The sequence below is a fragment of the Pholis gunnellus genome (assembly GCF_910591455.1).
Source record: "Pholis gunnellus genome assembly, chromosome: 23".
NCBI classification, from domain to species: domain Eukaryota; kingdom Metazoa; phylum Chordata; class Actinopteri; order Perciformes; family Pholidae; genus Pholis; species Pholis gunnellus.
The window spans coordinates 1,019,585-1,032,418 of record NC_136550.1 but is presented as its reverse complement, the minus strand read 5'-3'; the positions used below and the strand labels follow the sequence as shown (position 1 = coordinate 1,032,418).

The window sequence follows — 12,834 nt, the reverse complement described above, 5'->3', positions numbered from 1 at the left end:
GTCGAAGTCGAGGGCTTCAGAACGACGATCCACAAACCAATGTCTGACGTCACGATGACTACGTTTTTAATTCGTTATCCGTAACTGCTTCGAGTCTTCAATTAACCTAAGCTGCAACGATGACTAACGATGACTACGTCCACTTGTTAAATGCAGTCTATAGCTAACCCCTTAGTTTGTACTTTGGGCGGGGCTTAGTCACACACACACACACACAGAGGACACCGTGGAGTAAATGAAACAGACTTTGAATACCTTTTACATAAGGCATCAATGACTTTGCTTGTCGTCCTTAAGTGCAATAAAATCCACCAGTGAGGGAGAAAACAGGAGCGATTTATCAAACACCTGCTGAAGAAAGAGAAAAACAAAGTCACTCCTTCATGAGCAGGACGATACAGAGAAGAGCGAAGACGTGGAGTAGACTGCCTACAACAGATAAAGATCAAATGAAGGAAGAACTGAGTGACCTGATCTGATAACTTCACGATCAAACCGTTCTCTATTTGATCATAATTAAAGATGTTGGATCTGTGCGATAAACCAGGAAATAGACATTATGGTGTTTTTATGAACAGCAACATAAAAGGTTGACCATAGAATGAAATGGTGGGAAACACACTTTCTTTCAGTTTCCTGTCTGCTTGATGTTAAGACGTAATAATAAGACGATATTTTAAAGAAATGATCTGAAAGTCTCTGTCAGTGTCTCAAGCTTACATTTATAAAACATAAAGCACTATTTACATGTGTAGGGATTATACAAAGAGGGTTGTTTTTAGAAGCAGCAGGTCTTAAAAATCGACATTTCATTTGCTGTCAAATCAAACAGTTTACAGGATATTCAACCTTCGTTTCCTTATAATGCATTTCATATTTGGATTTTTTATTGACAGGGCTTGTTCAAAGCAATAAAGTAGTCCGTGAATACGAGATATGAGTTCATTGTGTCCTCGGCATTATGGAGGGATTTTAATTAAACGTCTTTTTTTGGAGCCTGCGGCTCAGTCTCAGTAGTGTGTGAACAAGAAGAAAAGCACAGACCTGTTTGATCAGCTCCAGTTCCACCACTGCTTTGACTATCAAACACTCACACCCACTTCTCCACACGCAGAGCCAGGCGAGGCCACGTTGAGGTGGAATGAAAATTAGACTTATTATCAGATCGCTAACCACTGTACTGCTGTTTATAACATCCCATAATCATTTCTATACACAATGAAGTGGCAGTTGTAGGAACTTCTAACTGGGGGAAGTTAGAAGTTCCTACAACTGCAATATAGGGATCATAAAACTCAAACTCTCGGTTCAGATCAGTCATTGCTTGGATCAGCAAAATAAAAAAAAGGTATAAACTTTTAGAGATCCCCCATAATGCTTTGCAGCAGATACTAATTACAAGGCCTTAGAGCTCGTTTTAAGAAGTTAAACAGCTCATTATTCATCTCTAATAACTATTTATATTCATGTGAAAACATCTCCTTCAAACTACTGGATTTATTCTAGTTTATCACCAAAATGACATTTTACAGACTACATGTGAACACATCATGATAACGTTATAATGTAGCTTCAGCAAGTACTCATGTTCACTGAGCAGAGCCTGAAGGCATCATGATGTCACTGAAGTGAACCTGCGTTGGCTAGCCGTTAGCGGTGCTGCTAACGTTACTAGCTCTCCTCTGATTGGTTGTTTACAATGAAACATGATCAGAGATCTGTGAATAGAAAAGCATCAATAAAAGTCCCGATCGCAACTTTATCGGCCGATATCGGTCGTCAGTAAAACTCAGCGTGTTCCCTTTAAGACCAAGCGAACTAAAAAAACAGCGCGTGTGAATTAGTTTATATCTCAAACACATTTCCTGACACACTGATGAGGTTTTCATATATATTTAATAAATACAAAGTCAATATCAGCAGCAGTCTCGATAACAAAGGCGATGTCATTTTTGATTTGGCAAAAGAAAACTTCCTTCCTGTTGTGGCACGAGAACGCTCTTCCAAACTCCTTCTACTGAATGTTTGTGGCTGGAAGAATATACATATATATCTCTATATAGATATATACATACAGCTGCAGTGATAACGAGTCACAATTGTGACATTCTGACTCAAACTGCCACAACAATGGAGCATTTAGCATCAACTTTAGCTTAAAACATAAAACATTCCAAAAGAAAACCTTCGTAAGAAACAAAGTTGCATGAAATGTAAACGGGTTATGCGACACAGCAGCTGGGACAGAAGAGTCCGTTCTGCAAGTGGAGTCTTGTTAAAGAGCGGCGGCGTTCAGCAGAACCAGCAGTGTGCAATGAAACGGGTTAAAAAGGCCTTTTGACGTAGAAACGGGATTTATCACGAGAACGACGACGTTTCCTCCACGTACGAACTTCCTCGTGTCCAATGATCAAATACTGGATCTGTGCTTCAAGTTGGCAGCAGGTTTTTGTGTTTTTTTTGGCATCACGGTGTCCTTCTAGGCACACGGAGACCCAGACCACCTGGGACCACAAACAACAGAGTCTGAGCCGGGTCCTCGGCTCTACTCGAGGCCCAGGGTGAAGTTGATCCCGTGGACGACGCCGATGATGATGGGTTGCCAGGCCACCAGGTATCTGAGCCAGTCGAGCAGCTGCCCGTAGAGGACGTGAGTCTTCTCCCAGCTGGAGACAAGGAGGAGTCAAGGAGAGGGAACAAGGAGACGAGAGAGGCTGCTAACGAATGATGTCGATATACATACATGTATATATATATTAGACTTGATGCACTCGATGTTTACGATTTTAAGGATACGGGTTGTTCATCATCCTCTTCATGTCGACCTTCTCGTTGCAGTACGGACACGTCTGCTTCTTACCCACAATGCACCAGCCGCGGATGCAGAACTCGTGGAAGCTGAAGGGAGGGGGGGGGGGGTAGTTAAGGAAGAAATACTAACGGAGCAATGAACAGACAGACAGGTTAGAGTGGATGAAGTTTGGTATCAATGGAATAGAAACCAACACTATTGTGATAATAATCGACTAATCATCTCAATAAGGTCGACACTTTGAAAGCATCCTTCATGAAGTCAAGGTAACGACAGCATCCTACATGAACTCAAGGTAACGACAGCATCCTACATGAAGTCAAGGTAACGACAGCATCCTTCATGAACTCAAGGTAACGACAGCATCCTTCATGAAGTCAAGGTAACGACAGCATCCTTCATGAACTCAAGGTAACGACAGCATCCTACATGAACTCAAGGTAACGACAGCATCCTACATGAACTCAAGGTAACGACAGCATCCTTCATGAACTCAAGGTAACGACAGCATCCTACATGAAGTCAAGGTAACGACAGCATCCTTCATGAACTCAAGGTAACGACAGCATCCTACATGAAGTCAAGGTAACGACAGCATCCTTCATGAACTCAAGGTAACGACAGCATCCTTCATGAACTCAAGGTAACGACAGCATCCTTCATGAACTCAAGGTAACGACAGCATCCTACATGAAGTCAAGGTAACGACAGCATCCTACATGAAGTCAAGGTAACGACAGCATCCTACATGAAGTCAAGGTAACGACAGCATCCTTCATGAACTCAAGGTAACGACAGCATCCTACATGAAGTCAAGGTAACGACAGCATCCTTCATGAACTCAAGGTAACGACAGCATCCTTCATGAACTCAAGGTAACGACAGCATCCTTCATGAAGTCAAGGTAACGACAGCATCCTACATGAAGTCAAGGTAACGACAGCATCCTTCATGAAGTCAAGGTAACGACAGCATCCTTCATGAACTCAAGGTAACGACAGCATCCTTCATGAACTCAAGGTAACGACAGCATCCTTCATGAAGTCAAGGTAACAACAGCATCCTACATGAAGTCAAGGTAACGACAGCATCCTTCATGAACTCAAGGTAACGACAGCATCCTACATGAACTCAAGGTAACGACAGCATCCTACATGAACTCAAGGTAACGACAGCATCCTTCATGAAGTCAAGGTAACAACAGCATCCTACATGAAGTCAAGGTAACAACAGCATCCTACATGAACTCAAGGTAACGACAGCATCCTACATGAAGTCAAGGTAACGACAGCATCCTTCATGTAGTCAAGGTAACAACAGCATCCTACATGAAGTCAAGGTAACGACAGCATCCTTCATGTAGTCAAGGTAACAACAGCATCCTACATGAAGTCAAGGTAACAACAGCATCCTACATGAAGTCAAGGTAACGACAGCATCCTACATGAACTCAAGGTAACGACAGCATCCTACATGAAGTCAAGGTAACGACAGCATCCTTCATGTAGTCAAGGTAACAACAGCATCCTTCATGAAGTCAAGGTAACAACAGCATCCTACATGAAGTCAAGGTAACGACAGCATCCTTCATGAACTCAAGGTAACGACAGCATCCTTCATGAACTCAAGGTAACGACAGCATCCTTCATGAAGTCAAGGTAACGACAGCATCCTTCATGAACTCAAGGTAACGACAGCATCCTTCATGAACTCAAGGTAACGACAGCATCCTTCATGAACTCAAGGTAACGACAGCATCCTACATGAAGTCAAGGTAACGACAGCATCCTTCATGAAGTCAAGGTAACGACAGCATCCTTCATGAACTCAAGGTAACGACAGCATCCTTCATGAACTCAAGGTAACGACAGCATCCTACATGAAGTCAAGGTAACGACAGCATCCTTCATGAAGTCAAGGTAACGACAGCATCCTTCATGAACTCAAGGTAACGACAGCATCCTTCATGAAGTCAAGGTAATGACAGCATCCTTCATGAAGTCAAGGTAACAACAGCATCCTACATGAAGTCAAGGTAACAACAGCATCCTACATGAAGTCAAGGTAACGACAGCATCCTTCATGAACTCAAGGTAACGACAGCATCCTTCATGAACTCAAGGTAACGACAGCATCCTTCATGAACTCAAGGTAACGACAGCATCCTACATGAAGTCAAGGTAACGACAGCATCCTACATGAAGTCAAGGTAACGACAGCATCCTTCATGAACTCAAGGTAACGACAGCATCCTACATGAACTCAAGGTAACGACAGCATCCTTCATGAAGTCAAGGTAACGACAGCATCCTACATGAAGTCAAGGTAACGACAGCATCCTACATGAACTCAAGGTAACGACAGCATCCTTTATGAAGTCAAGGTAACGACAGCATCCTTCCCTTCCCAACACAGCCACCTGGAGTCACCTCCTCCATCCTTTAGGGATACATGTGTCCACAGGACAGCTGGTAGGTGTCTTCTATTAAGCCTTCCTCCTCCACGTCCACCAGGATCCTCTGACCGCACACGGCGCAGATGTCGTCGGTCAGACTCCTGCTGGGCATGCCGCCCTTGTTGTAGTACTGAAAACACACAACACAGCAGGTAGAGGCGTGTCCACACGTGTGCAACACAAACACACATCTGTAAATATGATCTGAGACTCACATCACGATCAGAGAGAACTCTGGTCGTCTCAAACACAATAAAACCCTCACGAGTAAGTTTACCACAACATGTGACCAACAAGCAGAACATCAGTCTGTTTGTGGAGCAGCCTTCGGGTAACGTTAGCGACGTCATACTTTAGCGACAGAATACGGTAGCGACGTCATACGGTAGCGACAGAATACGTTAGCGACAGAATACGTTAGTGACAGAATACGTTAGCGACAGAATACGCTAGCGACACAATACGTTAGCGATGTCATATGGTAGCGACAGAATACGCTAGCGACAGAATACGTTAGCGACGTCATATGGTAGCGACAGAATACGTTAGCGACAGAATACGTTAGTGACAGAATACGCTAGCGACAGAATACGTTAGCGACGTCATATGGTAGCGACAGAATACGTTAGCGACAGAATACGTTAGCGACAGAATACGCTAGCGACAGAATACGTTAGCGACGTCATATGGTAGCGACAGAATACGTTAGCGACGTCATACGTTAGCGACGCCATACGGTAGCGACGTCATACGGTAGTGACAGAATAATCAATAATAGTATCTATAAAATCCTAATGATACCTAATCTTGGATAATAATAATTAAACATAAGTCATTTGGGATCTGTAAAGAGGAAATATTATAATCATAATAACTTTATTTACATAGCGCCTTTAAAAACAGTACCGACAAAGAGCAGAAGGTAATAAAACACGAGAGATAAAGAAAACTAAGGTAAAAGATACAACAGTACCATAGATAAAAACAATAACAGATAAAAAGACAACATCACGAAAAAGCAAATCTGTTATTGATTCTGTAAACTTTATCCACCGTCAAGACAAAAACCAGTTCAGTACCAGAGTTCCTGTCGAGCTTTGAGCGCGAGAGCACTGGTTTCATCTTGGAGAGTTGAAGGAAGCGGGACTTTATAATAATGTTTAAACAGCTATAACTGGATCACTGTGACACTGAAGAAAAGTTTAAATCATGACGACTCTCGGGAAACTTCTGCAGGGCGGAGCCTCTTCTTGTGGACGTTTCTACTAGTTTATACATCGGAGATTCAGAAATCATCCAAAAGAGAATCTACACAATGTGTCTAGTGTTCAGATTTGAGTTTGAATCAATAGAAACTAAAACAATAGGAGGTCCTACCCCGATTGTAGAAGCCATGTAGTCGGAGCAGATTTCAGCGAAGTCTCTGCCCATGACGCCGTAGTACAGCCCGTAGAACAGCATGATCACACCGACGTCCATCGAGTCCTCCGCCTTGATCCTGCTCCACCGCGGGAACACAGAGGAGAGGAAAGAATCCACGTGTTGTCACTAAAGCTCACACGAGAAGCCTGAACAGAACCCAGAGACGTCTGAGTGGACAGCAGGGACCGCGGAGAGACTCTACGAGTGTCACAGTGTCTCTGGTTTGTTGTCACGTGACTGTTGGTCTCAGATGAATCAATCACGACTTCATAGCTTTTTTTCTTACAGAAGCGTTCGTCACACACGATGTGTTCAAGGACCGTTGGAAAGATGATAATCTGACAATTCTGATTGTTTTTACAGCTGAGGGCTGTGACGAACGGTTTAGTTTAGGTGATTGTTAAAGTGAGAGTGTCCCAGGAAAGAGTTCAGGTTGGAGGAGGAGGAGGAAGAGAAAGTGTGATAACAGGACTCATTAAATATATATTCATGGTTGAAATGACGTGTGGAGGTTGGACTCACCTGAAGAAGACGTTGAAGCCGAACATGGTAAACATGATGGCCAGGTAGCCGAGGACGCCCACCGCGTAGCTCAGCTTGTAGATCAGCAGGAACCATTTATACACCATCCTGGAAACAACACAGAGTACACAACCGTCACAGTACAGCCAACGTTTACATCTTCAAATGTATGAACAAGATATTAACACATTCATGTTCAAAGATATTCAGTTCACCGTCAGATGAGACGTATTAAACTGCTGTTAGGTCAGATTTACTGCAGAGGAAAAGGGGAACTTGTTGATCCTCTGACTGTAAATCTAGATTTAGAATTCACGGACTTCACTCGACGGTCTTAAGATAAAGAATGCGACCCGTGGGGCTCACCTGGGCGTCCTGCAGGACAGCGGCCGGCGAGTGGCTCTGAAGACGACGTAGCTGGTGATGACGGAGAACATGCCCCACATGGAGAGGAACCTCCACCAGTACAGCTTGATGGTGAAGTAAAGAGGGACCACCCACATCTGGATCAGCGTCACCAGCTGGGGAGGAGACGCTTTATTACACCTAATGTACTCTTATTAATATACTTTGTGATTCACGGCTGTGGGACTCTTCCTCCTTCTCCTCCTCCTCCACTCACGTTGTAGGAGCGGTGGTGCCGCTGCTTCCACTGCACCAGGACTATCTGAGCCACCACCAGCGTGGCGATGAGGATCATCACCATCTCTGCATGCATGGCCTCGTGACCACGGTGCTTCACGTGGAGACGCTCATGCTGCACCCTGAGGAGGAGGAGGGAGGACGAGGGAAGAGGAAGGAGGAAGAAGAGGAAGGAAGTGTGACAACAGATGCAGAATAAACACAAGTGGAATCAGACTGAAACTGATTTTATGATTAAAATGAGAATTGTGTGGGTGTATGATGTATCCAGACTGCTGCTGCTCACTATATATATATATAAATATAATCATATATATATATATATATACTGTATGCTACTCACTTCCAGTTCTCTCTGTGAGTCATCTTCAGCAGGTCGTCCTGTAACACAAACAGCAGCGGTGGTCTCACTGGACACGTTGTATTTATGGTAACACAACTTAACACAACGTGTTACTTATCAGGACAAAACGCGCCGTTAATGAGTACAATGAAACACAACGCATGGTGAAATAAGGAGCTTCCTGTCTTTGATAACTCTGTACTGCCACGTCCCAACGAGCAGCACTGACAGCTCGTGCACAGCTGACCTGAGCTAGGCGGCTAGCTAGCTAGCTAACGTTAGCTACCGTTAACGGCTGTTTTTGTTCATTTAAACGTGAAAAGTATCACGTTTGGTTCGACGGCTGCGGTATTACCTCCGGTCTACTCACCTGCGGGTGCACACCCGCCATCGTTTCTTTAGTTTTTTTTATCCTCAGCCGGTGCAGGCTAGCCCGGTAAACAACAGCTAGCAGGGCTAGCACTGCTCTGACAGCAGCTCCGAGTACGGAAGCCCAAGAGGGTCAGAACTATGAGTGTAAAAAAGCAAATATATATATTTATAGAGGAAAAACTCAGCCGTGTAATAAAACTACTACAAGTTAAATCAAAGTTCTTAAGTGAGTCACTAAAAGCGACAATTCACACAATACATGTTTTTCTGTAGTCTACATTGTTTTGTCTATTGTTCTGCCTTCTCTCTATTGTAATGGACTTTATGGTTCAAACAAGAAATCACGTTTGAAGAACTCTTTGAAGTGAACAGTCTTATTTTTTAAGTGTCATCTGGTACCGTTGGGTAACTTACTCCATAATATTGGTCAGTGTTTTTAACTCACATCCATCTGTATAATAAATCATTTCTGCATCGTAGTCAGTCGACTAATGGACTGTTTGTCTTAAAGGACAGAGTTCTCTTTAGTCGATTAACTTTGTTTTTTAAGACACATTTCCAAGAAACTCCAGATTAAAAGTTGTGCTTTTATGAGATTCTTTGTGGAGAAACTCAGTTTTACAGATGTGCTGATTACATAAACTGAATCGTGACTGCTAGACCAACGAGAACTTCTAGATACAATTCTCTATAAATCTAAATATTTTAGCCCAGTAATATGCTGCGTGTATGTAATACTTTGCTCATTACACAATCCATCACTTGAATATATACTAATATTTTAATATAATCTGCTTATTTCTGCAGTAAGTCCAAGGTCTTCAAGGGAAGAAGGACCGCGTCACTATTTTATATTTGACTCGTGATATTAGTGACCTGTGATCAGCCTCCACACGACAATTTAACGTTAAACAAGTGATCAAAGCCGGCAGATTATCGCTCTGTCATATCTAGTGAAATAGAGAAACTCCTTTATACCATGAAGACACGTTGAGACAACAATTCAACTTTATCCATCTTTATTTCTTTGTTGGTGGAAGAATCCTGGTTTCAGTGCAGCTCCTGGTTTTCTACCTGCGGGACAGAAACAGACGTCAGCGGACGGACTAAACGTTGAGCCGTCGGGTCATCGTGACGACTTCGCTCAGACATCCAAGGAAGGTTGGGACCGTCATCGGTCCGTTAGGACCTCTGGTGGAAACTACGAATGGCAGGAAGAAGCTTCATCACAGCGAACAAGACGGAAACATAATGAAACGCTAAGAACAAAAAACACACCGGCTTCATGGAGCTGATTGGTCGTCATCATCTCCGTTGATTTAAACTCCTGAAGGTCACGAGTCCATCAGAGAGACGTTCATCCTGAAAGAGACGGAGGTGGAGTTAGAGAACACCGAGACGTTTAGACGACACGTTCAGAGACGCTTCTTGTTCGCTCAGACATCCAAGGAAGGTTTGGACCATCTTTGGTCTGTTAGGACCTCTGGTGGAAACTACGAATGGCAGGAAATAATGTCATCACAGCGAAGTGTCAAACGCAATGTTTAAAATAAGACTTTACGTACCAGGATGTGACATCAGCGGCGTCGTCTGGACGGACGAGACCTCCACCCTGAAGGGAAACATGTCGGGACACGTTAGTCGTGAAGCTAAAGACAAACTACAGATAATTCACTGCTTCTTGTTCGCTCAGACATCCAAGGAAGGTTAGGACCGTCATCGGTCCGTTAGGACCTCTGGTGGAAACTACGAATGGCAGGAAATAATGTCATCACAGCGAGACCAAGACGGAACATAATGAAACGCTAAGAACAAAAACACACCGGCTTCATGGAGACGATTGGTCGTCACCATCTCTGGTCGAGTCCATCAGAGAGACGTTCACCCTGAAAGAGACGGAGGTAGAGTTAGAACACCGAGAGACGTTTAGAGACACGTTCAGAGACGCTTCTTGTTCGCTCAGACATCCAAGGAAGGTTTGGACCGTCATCGGTCTGTTAGGACCTCTGGTGGAAACTACGAATGGCAGGAAATAATGTCATCACAGCGAATGTTCAGTCGGACCAGTGGAGTTCTTGTGACACTATTTAAATCTCAGAGGCTTTGAGCTGAATAAAGTAAACACACCTTCTCTTCTCAGGTGGTCGTCTTCAGCAGAGATCCAGACGTTCTCTTCACATCCAGCCTGAAAGAGTAAGAAACGTTAATGCTGAAGATAATAAAAAGACTAAATCTGAAGTGATCCTTCAGTCGCTCAGACATCCAAGGAAGGTTGGGACCGTCATCGGTCCGTCAGGACCTCTGGTGGAAACTACGAATGGCAGGAAGAAGCTTCATCACAGCGACGGAAACATAATGAAACCTTAACAAAAACACACCGGCTTCATGGAGCCGATTGGTCGACGCCATCTCCGGTCGAGTCCGTTGACTTTAACGCTGGCGGTCCATCAGAGAGACGTTCACCCTGAAAGAGACGGAGGTAGAGTTAGAGAACGCAGAGAGACGTTTAGAGACACGTTCAGAGACGCTTCTTGTTCGCTCAGACATCCAAGGAAGGTTTGGACCATCTTTGGTCTGTTAGGACCTCTGGTGGAAACTACGAATGGCAGGAAATAATGTCATCACAGCGAAACAGAGAGCTCAGCTGAGGCAGAGCGTCACAATATCTTTGGAGATTTTAGTCCATCAGACCTTCAAAAAGCTATAATCTAATAAACTTCTGCTGGTTCTAGATGGTAGACGAACTCTAAAAGCCAAAACGAATCCTAAAACTGATATTTCATCCAACACATTATTCTACATGTAATATTTATAACACATAGAGACTCATGTATTCATAAACTCACCGGTCTCCAGGTTCGGAGGATTAGAAGCTTTTCATCTTCGTGCTCTTGAAGAATTCATCTCACCGTCCGTCAGCGGAGCAGCTGGTGTACGGTGTCCCTGAAGGCCAACATCTGAAGAGGTTTATAGAGTTAGAGAGACCATAATAATAATCATAATGATGATTTATTGCTAAATAAACGCTCAGACATCCAAGGAAGGTTGGGACCGTCATCGGTCCGTTAGGACCTCTGGTGGAAACTACGAATGGCAGGAAGAAGCTTCATCACAGCGACGGAGGAGTAATTAATAAAAATATATTAATATTCTAACCTTGAGTCGACGGCAACAGTCCAGAGGATGAAGCACCGCCAGGAGACCAGACGAATAAATTAACATTTAACATCTGAAATGAGGAAAAAGAAAAAATTCAATAAAGTGTCAAAAACGTCAGATTCTTCTGAAATTTAATACAAATATTATTAAATTAAAAGTACTTTGAATCAAGTATTCAGATCTTTCACTGCAGTAAAAGTACTGATACCCCAAAAGTAAAAGTACTGAGATGTGAACCACGTGGCCACCTGCTGGAAACTACAGGAAGTGAAACACTGAAGTTAATAAATTATATTATAAGTGAAAAATATATATTATATATGTTTCTCTCGTAAACGTATGACAGCAGCAGAATCACATTGAACACTGGCTCAGTATAGAACTACAGCTTCAGTTTAACCAACTTTAAACACATTTAGACTCGTTTTATTAACTATATTTTAACACGAGGGCTCGCGTTTAAATAAGTAATTCATAACTACGGTTGTAAAACCAGATTTACCTCCAAATGCACTGTTAAAACATGAACTAACACTAAAAACATTAAAGTTTCAGTGACGTACAACGTGTTGAAACTTCTCAGCAGCACCGCTGTCCTAATCTACGACCATCCGCTAAAATGACTCATCAGCTAACATACATGTCGCCATCTTGTACTTCTACATAATATGATAATCACATAAAACGATCTATTTAAAGGAAAAGTTTTAGTTTAAAGATATATTTACCTTCTGGAGTGAAGACTTGCGTCTCGTGACTGCAGCTCGGAGGTCTCCCTCTGAAAGGAGTCCGGTGGAGTTTCCGCTTCTATTTATACCACGAGACCGGCTCGTAAACTGTCTCGTGGCGCTCTACCGCCGCCTAGTGGACTGGAGGAGGAGCTGGGAATTAGTACTGCCCCCTGCAGTAAAAAAATCATCCATACTTCCTAAAATAATTACTAAATAATATTAATAATAATCCTAAAATAATCACTCATTATTGAGTTCAATACAAATATGTAAATGTAACAATTACATTTGGAGTTTGAGGGAATATAGGGAGCTATAAGTACTTATCTATCTAACAAAATATAAGATAAATATATTTTTATATATTCTTTATTAA

The 12,834-nt window shown here is 42.9% G+C and overlaps 1 protein-coding gene and 1 long non-coding RNA gene across 3 annotated transcripts; both read right to left on the bottom strand.

The window, feature by feature from the left end:
- Positions 1–1,877: 1,877 nt before the first annotated feature.
- rnf175 (ring finger protein 175) lies at positions 1,878–8,664 on the bottom strand. The gene is made up of 9 exons (XM_079184522.1): positions 8,567–8,664; positions 8,197–8,234; positions 7,834–7,975; positions 7,578–7,732; positions 7,212–7,319; positions 6,645–6,765; positions 5,264–5,397; positions 2,797–2,898; positions 1,878–2,666 (listed from the first exon to the last, which is right to left on the bottom strand). The coding sequence occupies exons 1-9, from the start codon at positions 8,585–8,587 to the stop codon at positions 2,546–2,548; spliced, it is 942 nt and encodes a 313-aa protein (XP_079040648.1). The 5' UTR covers positions 8,588–8,664; the 3' UTR covers positions 1,878–2,545.
- Positions 8,665–9,578: 914 nt separating this feature from the next.
- Positions 9,579–12,505, bottom strand: LOC306714886. 2 transcript variants are annotated; one of them, XR_013767645.1, is made up of 9 exons: positions 12,456–12,505; positions 11,725–11,797; positions 11,415–11,525; positions 10,947–11,032; positions 10,696–10,753; positions 10,392–10,454; positions 10,134–10,180; positions 9,847–9,930; positions 9,579–9,642 (listed from the first exon to the last, which is right to left on the bottom strand). It is a non-coding gene; the product is annotated as an uncharacterized lncRNA (long non-coding RNA). The 2 variants fall into 2 exon arrangements; XR_013767646.1 differs by having other exon boundaries at positions 9,617–9,638.
- Between the last annotated feature and the right edge of the window lie 329 nt (positions 12,506–12,834).